Consider the following 12,274-nt stretch of genomic DNA (forward strand, 5'->3'; position numbering starts at 1 on the left):
GCTTCGTCGCCTCAGTCCAGTTCATCAGCGCTATTGTATGATGCGTCCTAGAGAAGGCCAACTACCGGCTTATATGATGATAGAAGATCGCCAAATTATGCTTATCTCTGTGATAGAGATCAGACCATAATTGTCTGATATATTCAAGTAAGGGCAAGTTTTATCCCTGTCAAGAAAGTGGGTCAATTTCTTTTATATTTTCCATGAATTATACGGGGTCCCTTGCTTGCTGCTTCCTCCCTTGGCAGAATCTGGACATAGTATGACTTCAGCCGGTCAACGTGCAGAATACCTAGAGGCACAAGAATGGTTTTTTTTTGAAGCAAGAAAAAGCTGACTATTCAAAAGGGGAAAAGCTGCTGCACTCGCTGTGGATCTGCAGTACTAATGATTTCGAGCAGTATTAGTAGTATCGCATGCCGACATGCATGTAACCATACAGTGCATAAGTAATGAGCTTAATAGGACTGTTTTATTTGCGAACCTGCGTCATGTAACCAACGACTCTGGACAGAGGATGGGGGATCCTAGATTAGTCGGCAGTGCAAGGTACTAAGGTTAGCTGCTGCCAGGGGAAAGGCCCTCCGCAATGGACCTCGCTTGACAGGCCACTCGGTTAACTGACCACACAACGTTGGGCAATTCTATCCATCATGGGAAATACTCCGTACCTAACCTACTAATTATTAACCAGCCAACTGTCATGGACCAAAACAGATGACTAGAATGCTTTACCCCAAGAACCTTCGGATTGACTCGTGATCCGCTGGCGGCTGCATTGCAAACCTTGCGTCGTGCCGCGCCAGGGATGCATCCCCGATCTCTTGCATGTCGAGTGACGAATCCAGCGGCGCAGCTAGTGACATCAAGTGGTCAAGGCCAACTGCCCCTCTCCTTTTCCTCCGGCAGACTGGGCGAGTGGATCGAGCTCGGACGCTCCCACTGCGTCGACAGCAATTGCCGTTCCTGACTGGGCGCCGGCATACCCATAATCCCGCGCGATCATTCAATCATCGAACCCTCGTTAATTTCCTTGGTACAGAGTGGACTTGGCCCGTCCTCGCGTTCTTGGGCCCATTTGGAGTCTTTGGCCTATATCCATGCATATGCATAATATGCAGTCTTCTGTCATTACTGAGATTGCCTTTCATTCTTTTTGGTTTACGTCTGGGCAGTGGTCCTAGAAGGACCAAGGTTGAACCCCTTTCCTTCCTGATCATAACTATCGCATCACTCCTTTAGCTTCTTTGTTGGATTAATTATAATACTTTCTCTCTTCCGCATCCTATTTCCGTTTTCCGTATCGCTGCGTTAACCCCCTGATGACCGGCGGCCGGCAAGAACGCCGCCAGTGAAATCACCAAGAACAGCAAAAAGGGGGCAGGAAGAAGCGGCACTCGAGGCGAAACGATCGAACTGCGTCTCTCCAGGCTGAGTCATGTCATGGAGATCATGTTCTAACTTAGATCTGCCTACTTTTCTTTATTTTTGCCCCTATCAGGAGGCGCAAATAGTTTCTACTCTTGCCAGACACAATGGACCTACCTGAGCGCTCATCACCGTCGGATCCCCGTCGGACTCCTGCGCATGATGCTAATATCTCTCGACGACGTCGCAAATCGCTGCCGTCTCGCTCGACTAGTGTACCGCGGTCTGCAAACCATCCCCCTCTGCCTCCCGCGTCTCCGGAAGTCATATCGTCTTTAATCTCGTCTCTCTCGAGCATTTCAACCCCCGCCCAGACTCATTTTGACAGCATTCCCCATATCGGATCCCACGCGACACCTCCCTCTCCAAATTCCCCTCAATCCGAATTTAATTCGCCTGGAGGTCGCTTGGATGGCAAGTCTTCGGCTGAGAATGGGCTTGGTATAGATTATGGTGCATATAAGACCCTCGCAGAGTCCGTCAACAGCTCATTCTTGCACCCGGATGATGCCGCCATTGCCCCTGTCGTTCGCATGGCCCCAGCGCCCACTCCTCCTTCTCCACGAGCCAAGTCCAGCTTCGGGTGGGATTCTTCACCGTTGAGACCCACCTCGAGGGGTTCCTATGCTTCATCACGGGCGCCGTATGATGAGTGCTCTGGGTTTGGGGTCATCTCGACGGAACCTGGTCGTCGACCTTCGCGGACGGCCAGTATTGCCTCTTCAAGCTCTGGAGGCCGAAGGAGTCTCAAGGGCCAACTAGGACTGCTCAAGAAATCGTCACGCGAATTCGCCCAAGATAAAGAAACCGACCGCACGAGGAAGACTCCCACCCAGGATGATGGTTTAAAAAAGGTGAGCGTGGCTCGCAGCAGAACTAGCCTGCGTTCTCGACAGTCTATGGCAGACGTGGTGGAAGAGGGAGGTAATTCGGAGGCTGTAGAGGAATTTCCAAGCAAAGGAGACGCTACATCCTCTCCAGATGTCACACGTGCCTCATCTCACCAGTCGCCGACTACGTCGCTTCCTAGCCCGGGGGGCATTGGCAGCGGTCGGTTTATTCCTACACGGGATTCATCCTTGCGACATAGTTACGGCAAACGTCAATCGGCGCGTCATAGCCGATACTCTTCGACAGGCAGCAAGGACCTCAAGATTGATGTCGGTATTGCCGAGGTGAAGAACGAGACGGAGCAGACGACGACGCAGCGGATTCAGCAGGTCAAGGAGCAGCAGAAAAAGATCAAGACGGAAATGGAGAAGGTCCAAGAGACTACTGCCATGCCAACGCAAACCACGTCCGGATCCTGGTCACAGATTCCTCGATCTTCGACTGAACCACCGCCTGGTCGCTGGTCCCAAGGTGGTGAAACTTTTTCCAAGGATATCGATCAGACCAGCGGTGACCCGAATGAAGAGAGCGCACCTGCTCCAGCCGTCCAGACACGCAGAACAAGAGAAAAGAAGCGACAGTCGGATCCTCCCGTCAGTCCTCTTGGCTCAAAGCATCATAAGCGTACCCCGTCCGGTCCCTTGTCTCCGGTCCGCCACTCGATCATCCAGGAGCGACCGTCCAGTGCCGATTCCATCGATCTAGCCGTAGAAGCGTACGTATCCTCGCCCAGACTGACTCAGAAGGTGCCCCACCCCCGTTCAGGTCGCATGATAGCGTTCTCCGAGGTGGGAGATCCAAAAGGACATGTCGTCTTCTGCTGTCTGGGCATGGGTCTGACGAGATATCTGATGGCCTTCTACGACGAACTGGCCCGCACCCTCAAATTGCGGTTGATTACACTTGACCGTCCTGGAGTCGGGGAGAGTGAGCCTTGCCTAGACGGGACCTGCACCCCTCTCACTTGGCCTGGTAAGTGTCATTTTTTTTCCTATTTGTGAGGGATAATTTGCATGCTGTGCCGGCTTTCTAACGCCATAGTAGATGACGTTGCCATCGTCTGCAACCACCTCAAAATCACCAAGTTTTCAATCCTGGCCCATTCTGCCGGAGCTATATATGCTTTGGCAACCGCACTTCGAATCCCACAGCATATTCGAGGTCGCATCCATCTGCTGGCTCCTTGGATCCCACCGTCTCAGATGTCGAGTCTGGGGCCACACAAGGAACCTCTTCCGAATCACGCTGTTCCTTATTCACAGAGAATCCTCCGCGCGCTTCCAACGCCAATTCTGAAGGTCGCGAACTCGAGCTTTATGAACGCCACCAGCAGTAGTCTGACGACTAGTCTACCCAAGTCCCCTCGAAGGACTAAACGGAAGAGCATTGGCAGAGAGACTCCGGCTCCCAAGGTGGCAGAAAAATTCTCTGGTGCGGCGAATGCCTCCAATGGCGATAATTCCCAAGAGCAGGACCGGGGAGCGGCGCAAGAGTCTGGCTCGAACAGTAATCAGTCGACCACACAAGATGACGGTGTCACAGCAGCTGCCCTGGCTGCGCAACGAGAACGTCAGTCTGAATACGATACCAGACTGACGTACCGTATCTGGGAACTGGCGACAACAAATGCCAATCCGGCTGTGGATCTGTTGGTCTGCCTTGAGCGACGGCAGACGATTGGTTTCCGCTACGTTGACATTAACCGAGAAGTCGTTATCCACCACGGCAGCAAAGACACACGCGTTCCGGTGGACAATGTCCGCTGGCTGGGCAAGACGATGCGGAGATGCGAAGTTCGCGTTCTCGAGGGCGAAGGCCATGGCTTGATGGCATCTGCCGTTGTCATGAGCAATGTGCTGACCGAAATTGCCCAAGAATGGGAGGACTGGACGACGGTGGTCCAGGGGAGACGCGGTCGCCGCGCGACCATCACGCATCACGGATCACGGTCCGGTATCGTGGTATAACTTTTAGCCATGATACACGACTCGTTTACTGGCACGAAACATTGCCTGTGCAATGCCATGAACAATCATTAATTATTGGAACCGGAATTTGGTGCGCGAGGCGTTGAGTGGATTTTTAATCGAGGATACCACAAAAAGGGATTGGTGCATTCGTCATTTCATCAGGTCTTTCGTTTCTTTTTTTTTTTCCTTTATCATCTTATCGAGTTGGCATCTCATTGGCGGTATCCTTCTTTTATTCTTTTTAACTATTTCTTCACTTCTGATGAGGTCTCTTTTGGATACGTGGTTCTATCCAACCGCCAAAGTTGGCTGGACCAAGATTTTCTTTGATTGGATTTTCTGATTAGGTTAATCTCCTCTAAGAAGGGTTCCGAACCTGATGGATGTATATGTATCGATTTTGGTTTTCCCGCTGGCATTCTGAGACTGACTGTTGACTATTATCTACCTTTTCAGCTTCGTGCTACATATCCATTGAAGCCCGGCACAGAAGATGCAAGGCTCAAAGACATGGTTCTGTACACCCTGAGCTGAACCATAGAGCGTATTTAATATAGATTCTGCTGTTTAGACTGTTGCCATGCATGCGTACGTTGGTCAGATAGTCGAGGTCTAGATCTCTCGGCAGGTGCCCGTCGATATACGGAGGTGTGGACCAAAAGAAACGACGCACGCTAAAATTAGCTTGTAATTATAGTTGTTTTGAGGTTGAAATATGGGATATTATGTAATGATGTACACTAACCACTCTAGTAATAGCTGTATTTTACTATACATATTATGATTGGGTAATATGGATACCACCAATTATATGCTGGATTGCTGTGAGACTAGTAACACGCAAGTACATAAAAATACACTAGTATTAACATCATAACAGGACCAATTCCATTTAAAATACCCACTAATCCATATTAATTTTAGCGCACGTCGTTTCTTATGATCCACACCTCCGTATTTTCACACGTGTGACGTATGCTCCACTGGGACTCGTTAGTCCGGCGGTGTCGCCCAGCGCGGGATCATGATTGATGGACAACCGCGCGCAAACCCACTCTGGAAATATGAGGGCTCCTGGGAATCATCCCCTTCTTTCATAACCTGAGCTGTGTGCAGGGTTATCTCTCGAGCCTACTAATCACCAGCCAGATATGCCAATGCGTTCATTACATTGCTTTCTGGTAGACGAATAAATGCCGCGGAGCTGCATTTAGTGGCTTAAGTTACCCCGGATTTTTATCGGCGCGACAGGAGACTACGGCGTACATACAGAACAAGGCCGAGTTGCTCTCTCTACATCACTGCGGCTGTTGTTTTCCTTACAATCTACCTTTCTTTCGTCACTTGTTAATGACCTCTTCTCCATTGGGAATACTGCCGAGCACTCCCTCGACTTGAGAGCTTTAGCAGAGGAGCCACGATGCGGTCGCAACGTCGCACGAGGCTATACTTAATAGCCATCTTGGCCATCGTCTTTGTGCTTCTCTATGCCACGGTGAGTTTGTGAGGAAATCGCCAGCGGATGATGAATCGATCCCTAACACGATGCATGCTACACACAGAACGATGCGGGTGGGATTCAGAATCATAAGTTCTACAAAACTACCGTGGAAGCCATGGACAGAGCCCGAGAGGCGGCAGCGGCGAAGAAAGCTGCGACGAATGACAATGCGCATATCCAGAAGCTGGATCCTGGTGCAGTCGCGGCGGATGAGAAGGTCTTACGAGTGAAGCAAGAAAATGTCGACACCGCATCCAAACACAAGTCGGAGGAGATGGAAGAGATCTTCGTCGCAGGAAGGGCAAAGATGCAGGTCCCAAAGCAGAGAGAAGACCAAAAGCCTACAGCGGAGCCGAAGAAGCCGCAGGAAACTGATACTGCGAGCAAGGAGGAGACCGAGGCCAAGACAGAACTGAATGCTATCTTGAAGCGATCACCGAGTATGTTGTTCTTCCCAGTCTGCCGAGTCTTCGGGAGTTCAAGCTGACGGTTCTGTTCTTTTTAGTAATCATCTTCTCGAAGTCCTATTGCCCCTACAGCGCTAGAGCCAAGTCGATCCTCCTTAACCACTACTCTATTGTTCCTGAGCCCTACGTTGTCGAACTTGATCTACATCCGTTGGGACCCCAACTTCAGCAGCTCCTGGCAGAGAATACTGGGCGTCGCACAGTCCCTAATATTCTGGTGAATGGACGGAGCATCGGTGGCGGAGACGACGTCGCTGCGCTCGACAGGGATGATGAATTGGCATCAAAAATCAAATCTCTTGGCGGAAAGCGGATCATGGAGGTCTCCAGAAAATCGGAGACGGGAGCCAAAGCTCAGTAATGTGGCTAGATGAAGTTATCCTGTAATTAGCCAGTCTTTTGCACTTGGAAGATTGTGGACGGAGGGCTATTGGCCGTATAAATAATGCATGGCGCAGGCGTTTGGGTTGGGTTTATTCTTGGATAGAGTCTCAGTCAGGATTCAAGTCTTCTCAGGGGAAGATATCTCCATTCTCATGATTGTTTGTATGAATTTCTGTCTCCAGATCTTCCATACTGCTTGAGGAACTCGAGGAGTGTAGAAGTATTGATCGAAGAGCGTGACACGCTTGAGTCCTGAGGGAATAATAATAAGGTATAAATCAATGAACGTTTCTCGACATTCTTGACATCAACCTCTCAGCAGTTCTTGAAATGTGTTCGAGTCTGTGGCTTGCAAATGCTACTTGAATTGCGTGCTTAGAGCCTTAGGCACCAAGTAAGACAATAAACTCACGTGACTTTAGGGATGACTAGGGGATGACGGCGCTAAACCGTAACGGTGCGCTAAGCGACGCACAACCCGGTACCGCACCTCGAATTTCGCTCCACCAAAGGCTTCTAGTCGTCGAATTTCAATCCGATCCTCTTTTCGTGACGACCGACCGCACCGCACCGCACGTCGACGACCAACGACAATCTCCTCGGTCATAATCTCACGCCACATAGAGAGGCAAGATGCGGTACATTCACTCCGAGGAGACGCTGCCAATCCCCGAGAATGGTGAGCAAATACACAACATTTCCTGGGTCCAAGTCCATTGGTTTCATTTTCCCGGATGTGTGAGAGGGCGAGGAGGAATAGGGCAGGAAGAGGAGGAGAAAAAGAAAGAAAGCGATTCCATGGTCTAAAATTTTAAGGGGACAGTCATGCTGCAAGACGTTGGATGGAACAGATACCGCTGCGAAACCAATGGACATTTAAGAAGATTGCTTTGGAAACGTGTTCAATTGCATGAGAGGCTGACTGGTGTCTTTTCGTTATAGTGAAAATTCACATTCGTTCGCGGGTTGTCACTGTTGAGGGACCTCGAGGTATGCGAGATCGATCAGATCCATCTGCCTTCGGCTGGATTCAACGAGGCTGACCGGCGTTTTTCCGTCATTTCCAGGCAAGCTCACGAAGGACCTCTCCCACATTGCCGTCACGTTCGGTCGCCCATCCAAGAATGTCATCTCCATTGAGCTGCACCACGGCGCTCGCAAGGGGGTTGCTACCCTCCGCACTGTCCGCACCATCATCAACAACCTGATCATCGGTGTCACCAAGGGCTTCCTCTACAAGATGCGCTACGTCTACGCTCACTTCCCCATCAACGTCAACATTGAGAAGAACAAGGAGACTGGCCTGTATGAGGTTGAGATCAGGTACGGATAGATGTCACCCTGGAATTGAATGGGAGGAGATGTGGGATGTTCAAGAGGAGGAAATCAGTCATGGATCCGGCGACACTGTCGCACCGCGTGAACAACTTGCGCTGACAGAATCTGTTACACACAGAAACTTCCTTGGTGAGAAGATCGTGCGCCGCGTTACTGCCCAGCCTGGTGTCGAGGTCATCACCTCCCCCAACGTCAAAGATGAGCTCCAGCTTATGGGAAACTCCCTCGAGGGTGTGTCGCAGAGTGCTGCCGACATTCAGCAGATCTGCAGAGTCCGCAACAAGGATATCCGAAAGGTGAGTGGAGTAGCATTTCTCTGGTGGATGCGAACCATATACTGATGATTCGTAGTTCCTTGACGGTCTGTACGTGTCGGAGCGGACCACCATTGTTCAGGACTAAAGGAGAAATATTGATTGATGATAAATGGTGTATGTTTTGATTTGGGTGGTAGGCTTCAAGAAGGGGAGAAATGGGCATCATACCAGGGAATACCATTTTCCTTTTCCGTTTCTGATTTCGCACAACTAGCATTGATTCGGAGTCGTTGCGAAATACAAAAAAATATAAATGACCTACGGAAATTTTATATTATGCCTTTTTTATTACAGGAATAGCTTGCTGGGAAGTAAACATGACATGTAAAAAGAGCGTGGTATGAATCTATGAGACCGATCTAAATTCTATTGAAATAATTCTTTCAGATTCTTTCAGAGATCGGTAAGGTGCGACAAGGCGCAGATTGTCTAGATCAGATGATGGACCGCCCCCATCTTTACAGATCAGATGATTCCTGGGATCTTATCCTGCCAATTGGTTCAGAGATAGCGTCGGCGTTGCCTTTCCTGATGTATGTTATTGCTATGTTTTATCTCCTGTCTGCTTGAGGTCGTATATAATATTATGTTATTGGCCCTAAACCCTAAGCCCTATCCTATCTAGGCTGGGCTGGCCTAGCCGCCGGAATGCGGGGAAAGACCGACGAATCTCCGTGCCGTCAGCCGTCAGCAGCAGCCAGCTATCTACATCCAGCTGTCTTGATGCTCATCCCCTCAAACAAAGACCAAGGGGATTATTTATTTATCATTATTCATATGAGTATTAATAACTAAGTTGAAATTATCTCTCTCTTTTTTTTTACCTATATACAGTACGGGGTACTCTTAATTACTGCTCTACCTAGCCCCCTCCCGCGACCGCATCTAATTTATATCCCGGATGTCTTAGGAGGGACAAAAGAGGCAATTACATATATAGCATGCATGTGAAACCGACTTGGTTAATCATTAACTAACTACCGCCACAGAGGCTCTCTCTCTCTCACACACATATACCTACGCAGATCGGATCGGAGCAGGTCAGATGGAATTCCACAATTAGATACCATTCTTTAGTACCTAGTCGTAGTCCTCTGATCTGCCCCGATCGATCCCTGCGCTTGACTAGAGAAAAGCAACAATGGCGTTCTGGGCAAAGTTCTGGGCAGTGTTAGCTGCCGTCATGAGTATGGTGCTCGATGTTGCTCTGTTTTGGAAGGAGGTGAGTAGGTACAATATGTACACTACAGTTCATTATATCATCTTTTTTTTTTAATTGATTTATGATGGCTGGCTCCTTGCTTATGCTTATGCTTTTAGAGGTGGCTCTCCTGGTGGAGATCGAGATCTCCCAAAGATCGTCTGATGCACTGCTTAGCCACGGCAGAGACCTTTGAAGAATGGGAGGAGGCTGCTTATCAGCTCGATGAGCTGCTCGGCACGGATGCCTGGTATGTTTCTTCCTCGCTCTTGCTGTGGTACGACCGTACTAACTGCTCTCCAGGCGCCAGAATCCAACCAGCAAGCACTACGATTATCGACTTATCCGCCAGCGACTGGAGGCCATTATCAGCGCCAGGGAAAACGAAGATATCCTCACGCTAGTCAACCTCCTCCGGTCCGGGCTGGTTCGGAACCTGGGCAATATCACTTCCCCGAAACTCTTCAACCACGCGTACGCCGGCACCAAGCTGCTGATTGACGATTACATCACGCAAGTGGCCCTGTCGATACAGTACGTCACTTCCCTGCAGACGACGCCGATCCACGAGAGCGGTTTCACTTCGCAGGCGAAGCTGGAGCTTCTGCACGATACGCGGCAAGCGTTCGGCAGAACGTCTCTGGTGTTGCAGGGAGGATCTATTTTCGGTCTGTGCCATCTGGGTGTTGTCAAGGCGTTGCATCTCCGGGGTCTGTTGCCGCGCATCATCACCGGAACAGCGACAGGTGCTTTGGTAGCCGCACTTGTTGGCGTCCACACGGACGATGAGCTCTTAAGTTTTCTCAACGGTGACGCCATTGATCTCACTGCCTTTGACAGACGACGCTTCGCGGATCATTTGGATACGCCGGATGCAGGAGATGGCTGGTTTCAGACGATAGTTAGACGACTGAAAAAATACGTTCGGGAGGGAAACTTCCTCGATGTCAGGGTGCTCGAGGAATGCGTGAGAGCCAACGTGGGCGATTTGACGTTTGAAGAGGCATATGAAAAGTCAAAAAGAATCCTGAACATTACCGTCGCGGCATCTGGAAAGGGAGGGTTCCCCAACCTACTCAATTATCTGACCGCGCCCAATGTGGTGAGTATTGACAAATCCTTTACATTGTAAGAGTATATGCTCAAGGACTGTTTCAGTTGATATGGTCCGCTGCGCTTGCTTCCAACGCGTCGTCGAGAGCACTATATTCTCCCGTAACGCTCTACTGCAAGGACGAGACGGGTGCGATTGTTCCCTGGCCACACTCGCAGGACGTAACATTCCAATCATGGCGGCAGGTCAACTACAATGGCCGCGAATCACCGCTTGCCCGCCTCGCGGAGCTCTTTAATGTCAACCACTTTATAGTCTCGCAGACTCGACCATATCTCGTCCCTTTCCTCCATTCCGATTCTCACCCGGACCAGCGACATGCCGGCCAGCGGAGCCTCACACGTCCGCTGATGCGCTTGGTAGTGCTGGAGATCCGTCACCGATTAAAACAACTCGATTATCTTGGTCTGCTCCCTGCGAGCATGCGACAACTGCTCATAGACGAAAGCATCCCTGGACCCAGCCTGACGCTTATACCGGATTTGTCTGCGAAAGATCTGGCCAAGCTCTTTCAAAATCCGACAAAAGAGGGTCTGGAATATTGGATTCTTCGAGGCGAGCGGGGTGTCTGGCCTGCGATCAGCGCCTTGAAAGTTCGCTGTGCGATTGAGATTGAGCTGGACAGATGCTATCAGATTGTGCGCCGGCGACGACCCAGTGAGAGCCAACAGGGTGGTAGTGGTAGTGGTAGTGTCAGCGGTCAGCGTTATAATCCCAATGAAGGTGTCCCTAGGAAACGTAGATCTGTTAGCGGTGATAGAGAATAGGATCAGTCATATAATAACAGCAGCAGCTCCAAACATATATGTTTCTGAATATGTTCAGAGCCAATTTCAGTTTCCCACAAGCATGCAAATAAGCAGATTCGCATGTCGATGTTGGTGTTGTATTAGTATATACCCTCTGACTGATACGGAGGACTTCATTGTGCGGACTCTGTGAGGCTGACCACTTTGTCTGCAGATGTTCTAAGGGTGAATAAGCATAACCCCTCTGATAGTCTCTCACAAGGCGGTGTCTGCCAGTGTCTGCCAGTGTCTGCCTAGAGTTGCTGCACCTGTTGCTCACATTCTCTTACACCTCCACACACATATCTGAAATCCTTGCCGAGATCATTCGCTCGTCTTGCAGACATTATAGGATAGTGATATCATCGCTGAGTTATCGTCACTACGACTAGCTGTAGGCTTTTGATATCTATTTGTATGCGCTTCTGTTATTATTCACGCTTCACGTCTACCAAATTAGGAAATCCACGGGAATCTGCCGTAATTCACCATTCCTTTGTAGGTAGACTGGTTCCTGGCCTTGTAGAGACATCAGCACAGTGACGTACATGTCAGTGTAAGCAAAAGAAATATAGAAGGGAATAGATAGCAGAGAGATTGTGTCCAGCAGACCTAGAATTCAGCGCTAAAAGTGAGGCAGGCCACCCCAGAGGCTAAGGCCAGGCCAGGCACTAGAGTCTCTGTCCTCAGACTCACCTCTTTCTCCTCACCTTCACCTTCTCAGCCTTCACTTCTTTCCTCTCTTCCCATCCCTCACCCACCTTCTTTTCATTATTTCATTCCTATATGCGTCAGTTGTAGACGTGTTTCATCGAGCACATAGCTGTTCACCTCGTTTCGGAGGAAAAAAGACCTCAAGAGCCGGTTCAAGGATA

The 12,274-nt window shown here is 49.8% G+C and overlaps 4 protein-coding genes across 4 annotated transcripts; all 4 read left to right on the forward strand.

The window, feature by feature from the left end:
- Positions 1–1,535: 1,535 nt before the first annotated feature.
- VTN77DRAFT_3046 (uncharacterized protein) lies at positions 1,536–4,286 on the forward strand (the record flags this gene model as incomplete). The annotated part of the gene is made up of 2 exons (XM_069418953.1): positions 1,536–3,291; positions 3,364–4,286. 2 exons carry the CDS (start codon positions 1,536–1,538, stop codon positions 4,284–4,286), a joined length of 2,679 nt encoding a protein of 892 aa, XP_069278846.1.
- A 1,423-nt stretch (positions 4,287–5,709) lies between these two features.
- Positions 5,710–6,618, forward strand: VTN77DRAFT_3047 (uncharacterized protein; the record flags this gene model as incomplete). The annotated part of the gene is made up of 3 exons (XM_069418954.1): positions 5,710–5,784; positions 5,852–6,230; positions 6,296–6,618. 3 exons carry the CDS (start codon positions 5,710–5,712, stop codon positions 6,616–6,618), a joined length of 777 nt encoding a protein of 258 aa, XP_069278847.1.
- A 656-nt stretch (positions 6,619–7,274) lies between these two features.
- On the forward strand, positions 7,275–8,381 carry VTN77DRAFT_3048 (60S ribosomal protein uL6; the record flags this gene model as incomplete). Its single annotated transcript, XM_069418955.1, has 5 exons — positions 7,275–7,320; positions 7,584–7,631; positions 7,709–7,964; positions 8,098–8,275; positions 8,331–8,381. The coding sequence occupies 5 exons, from the start codon at positions 7,275–7,277 to the stop codon at positions 8,379–8,381; spliced, it is 579 nt and encodes a 192-aa protein (XP_069278848.1).
- Positions 8,382–9,437: 1,056 nt separating this feature from the next.
- Positions 9,438–11,378, forward strand: VTN77DRAFT_3049 (uncharacterized protein; the record flags this gene model as incomplete). The annotated part of the gene is made up of 4 exons (XM_069418956.1): positions 9,438–9,518; positions 9,617–9,747; positions 9,801–10,599; positions 10,656–11,378. The coding sequence occupies 4 exons, from the start codon at positions 9,438–9,440 to the stop codon at positions 11,376–11,378; spliced, it is 1,734 nt and encodes a 577-aa protein (XP_069278849.1).
- Between the last annotated feature and the right edge of the window lie 896 nt (positions 11,379–12,274).

This window comes from Rasamsonia byssochlamydoides (genome assembly GCF_041956645.1).
Source record: "Rasamsonia byssochlamydoides strain NRRL 3658 unplaced genomic scaffold VTN77scaffold_21, whole genome shotgun sequence".
Lineage (NCBI taxonomy): Eukaryota > Fungi > Ascomycota > Eurotiomycetes > Eurotiales > Trichocomaceae > Rasamsonia > Rasamsonia byssochlamydoides.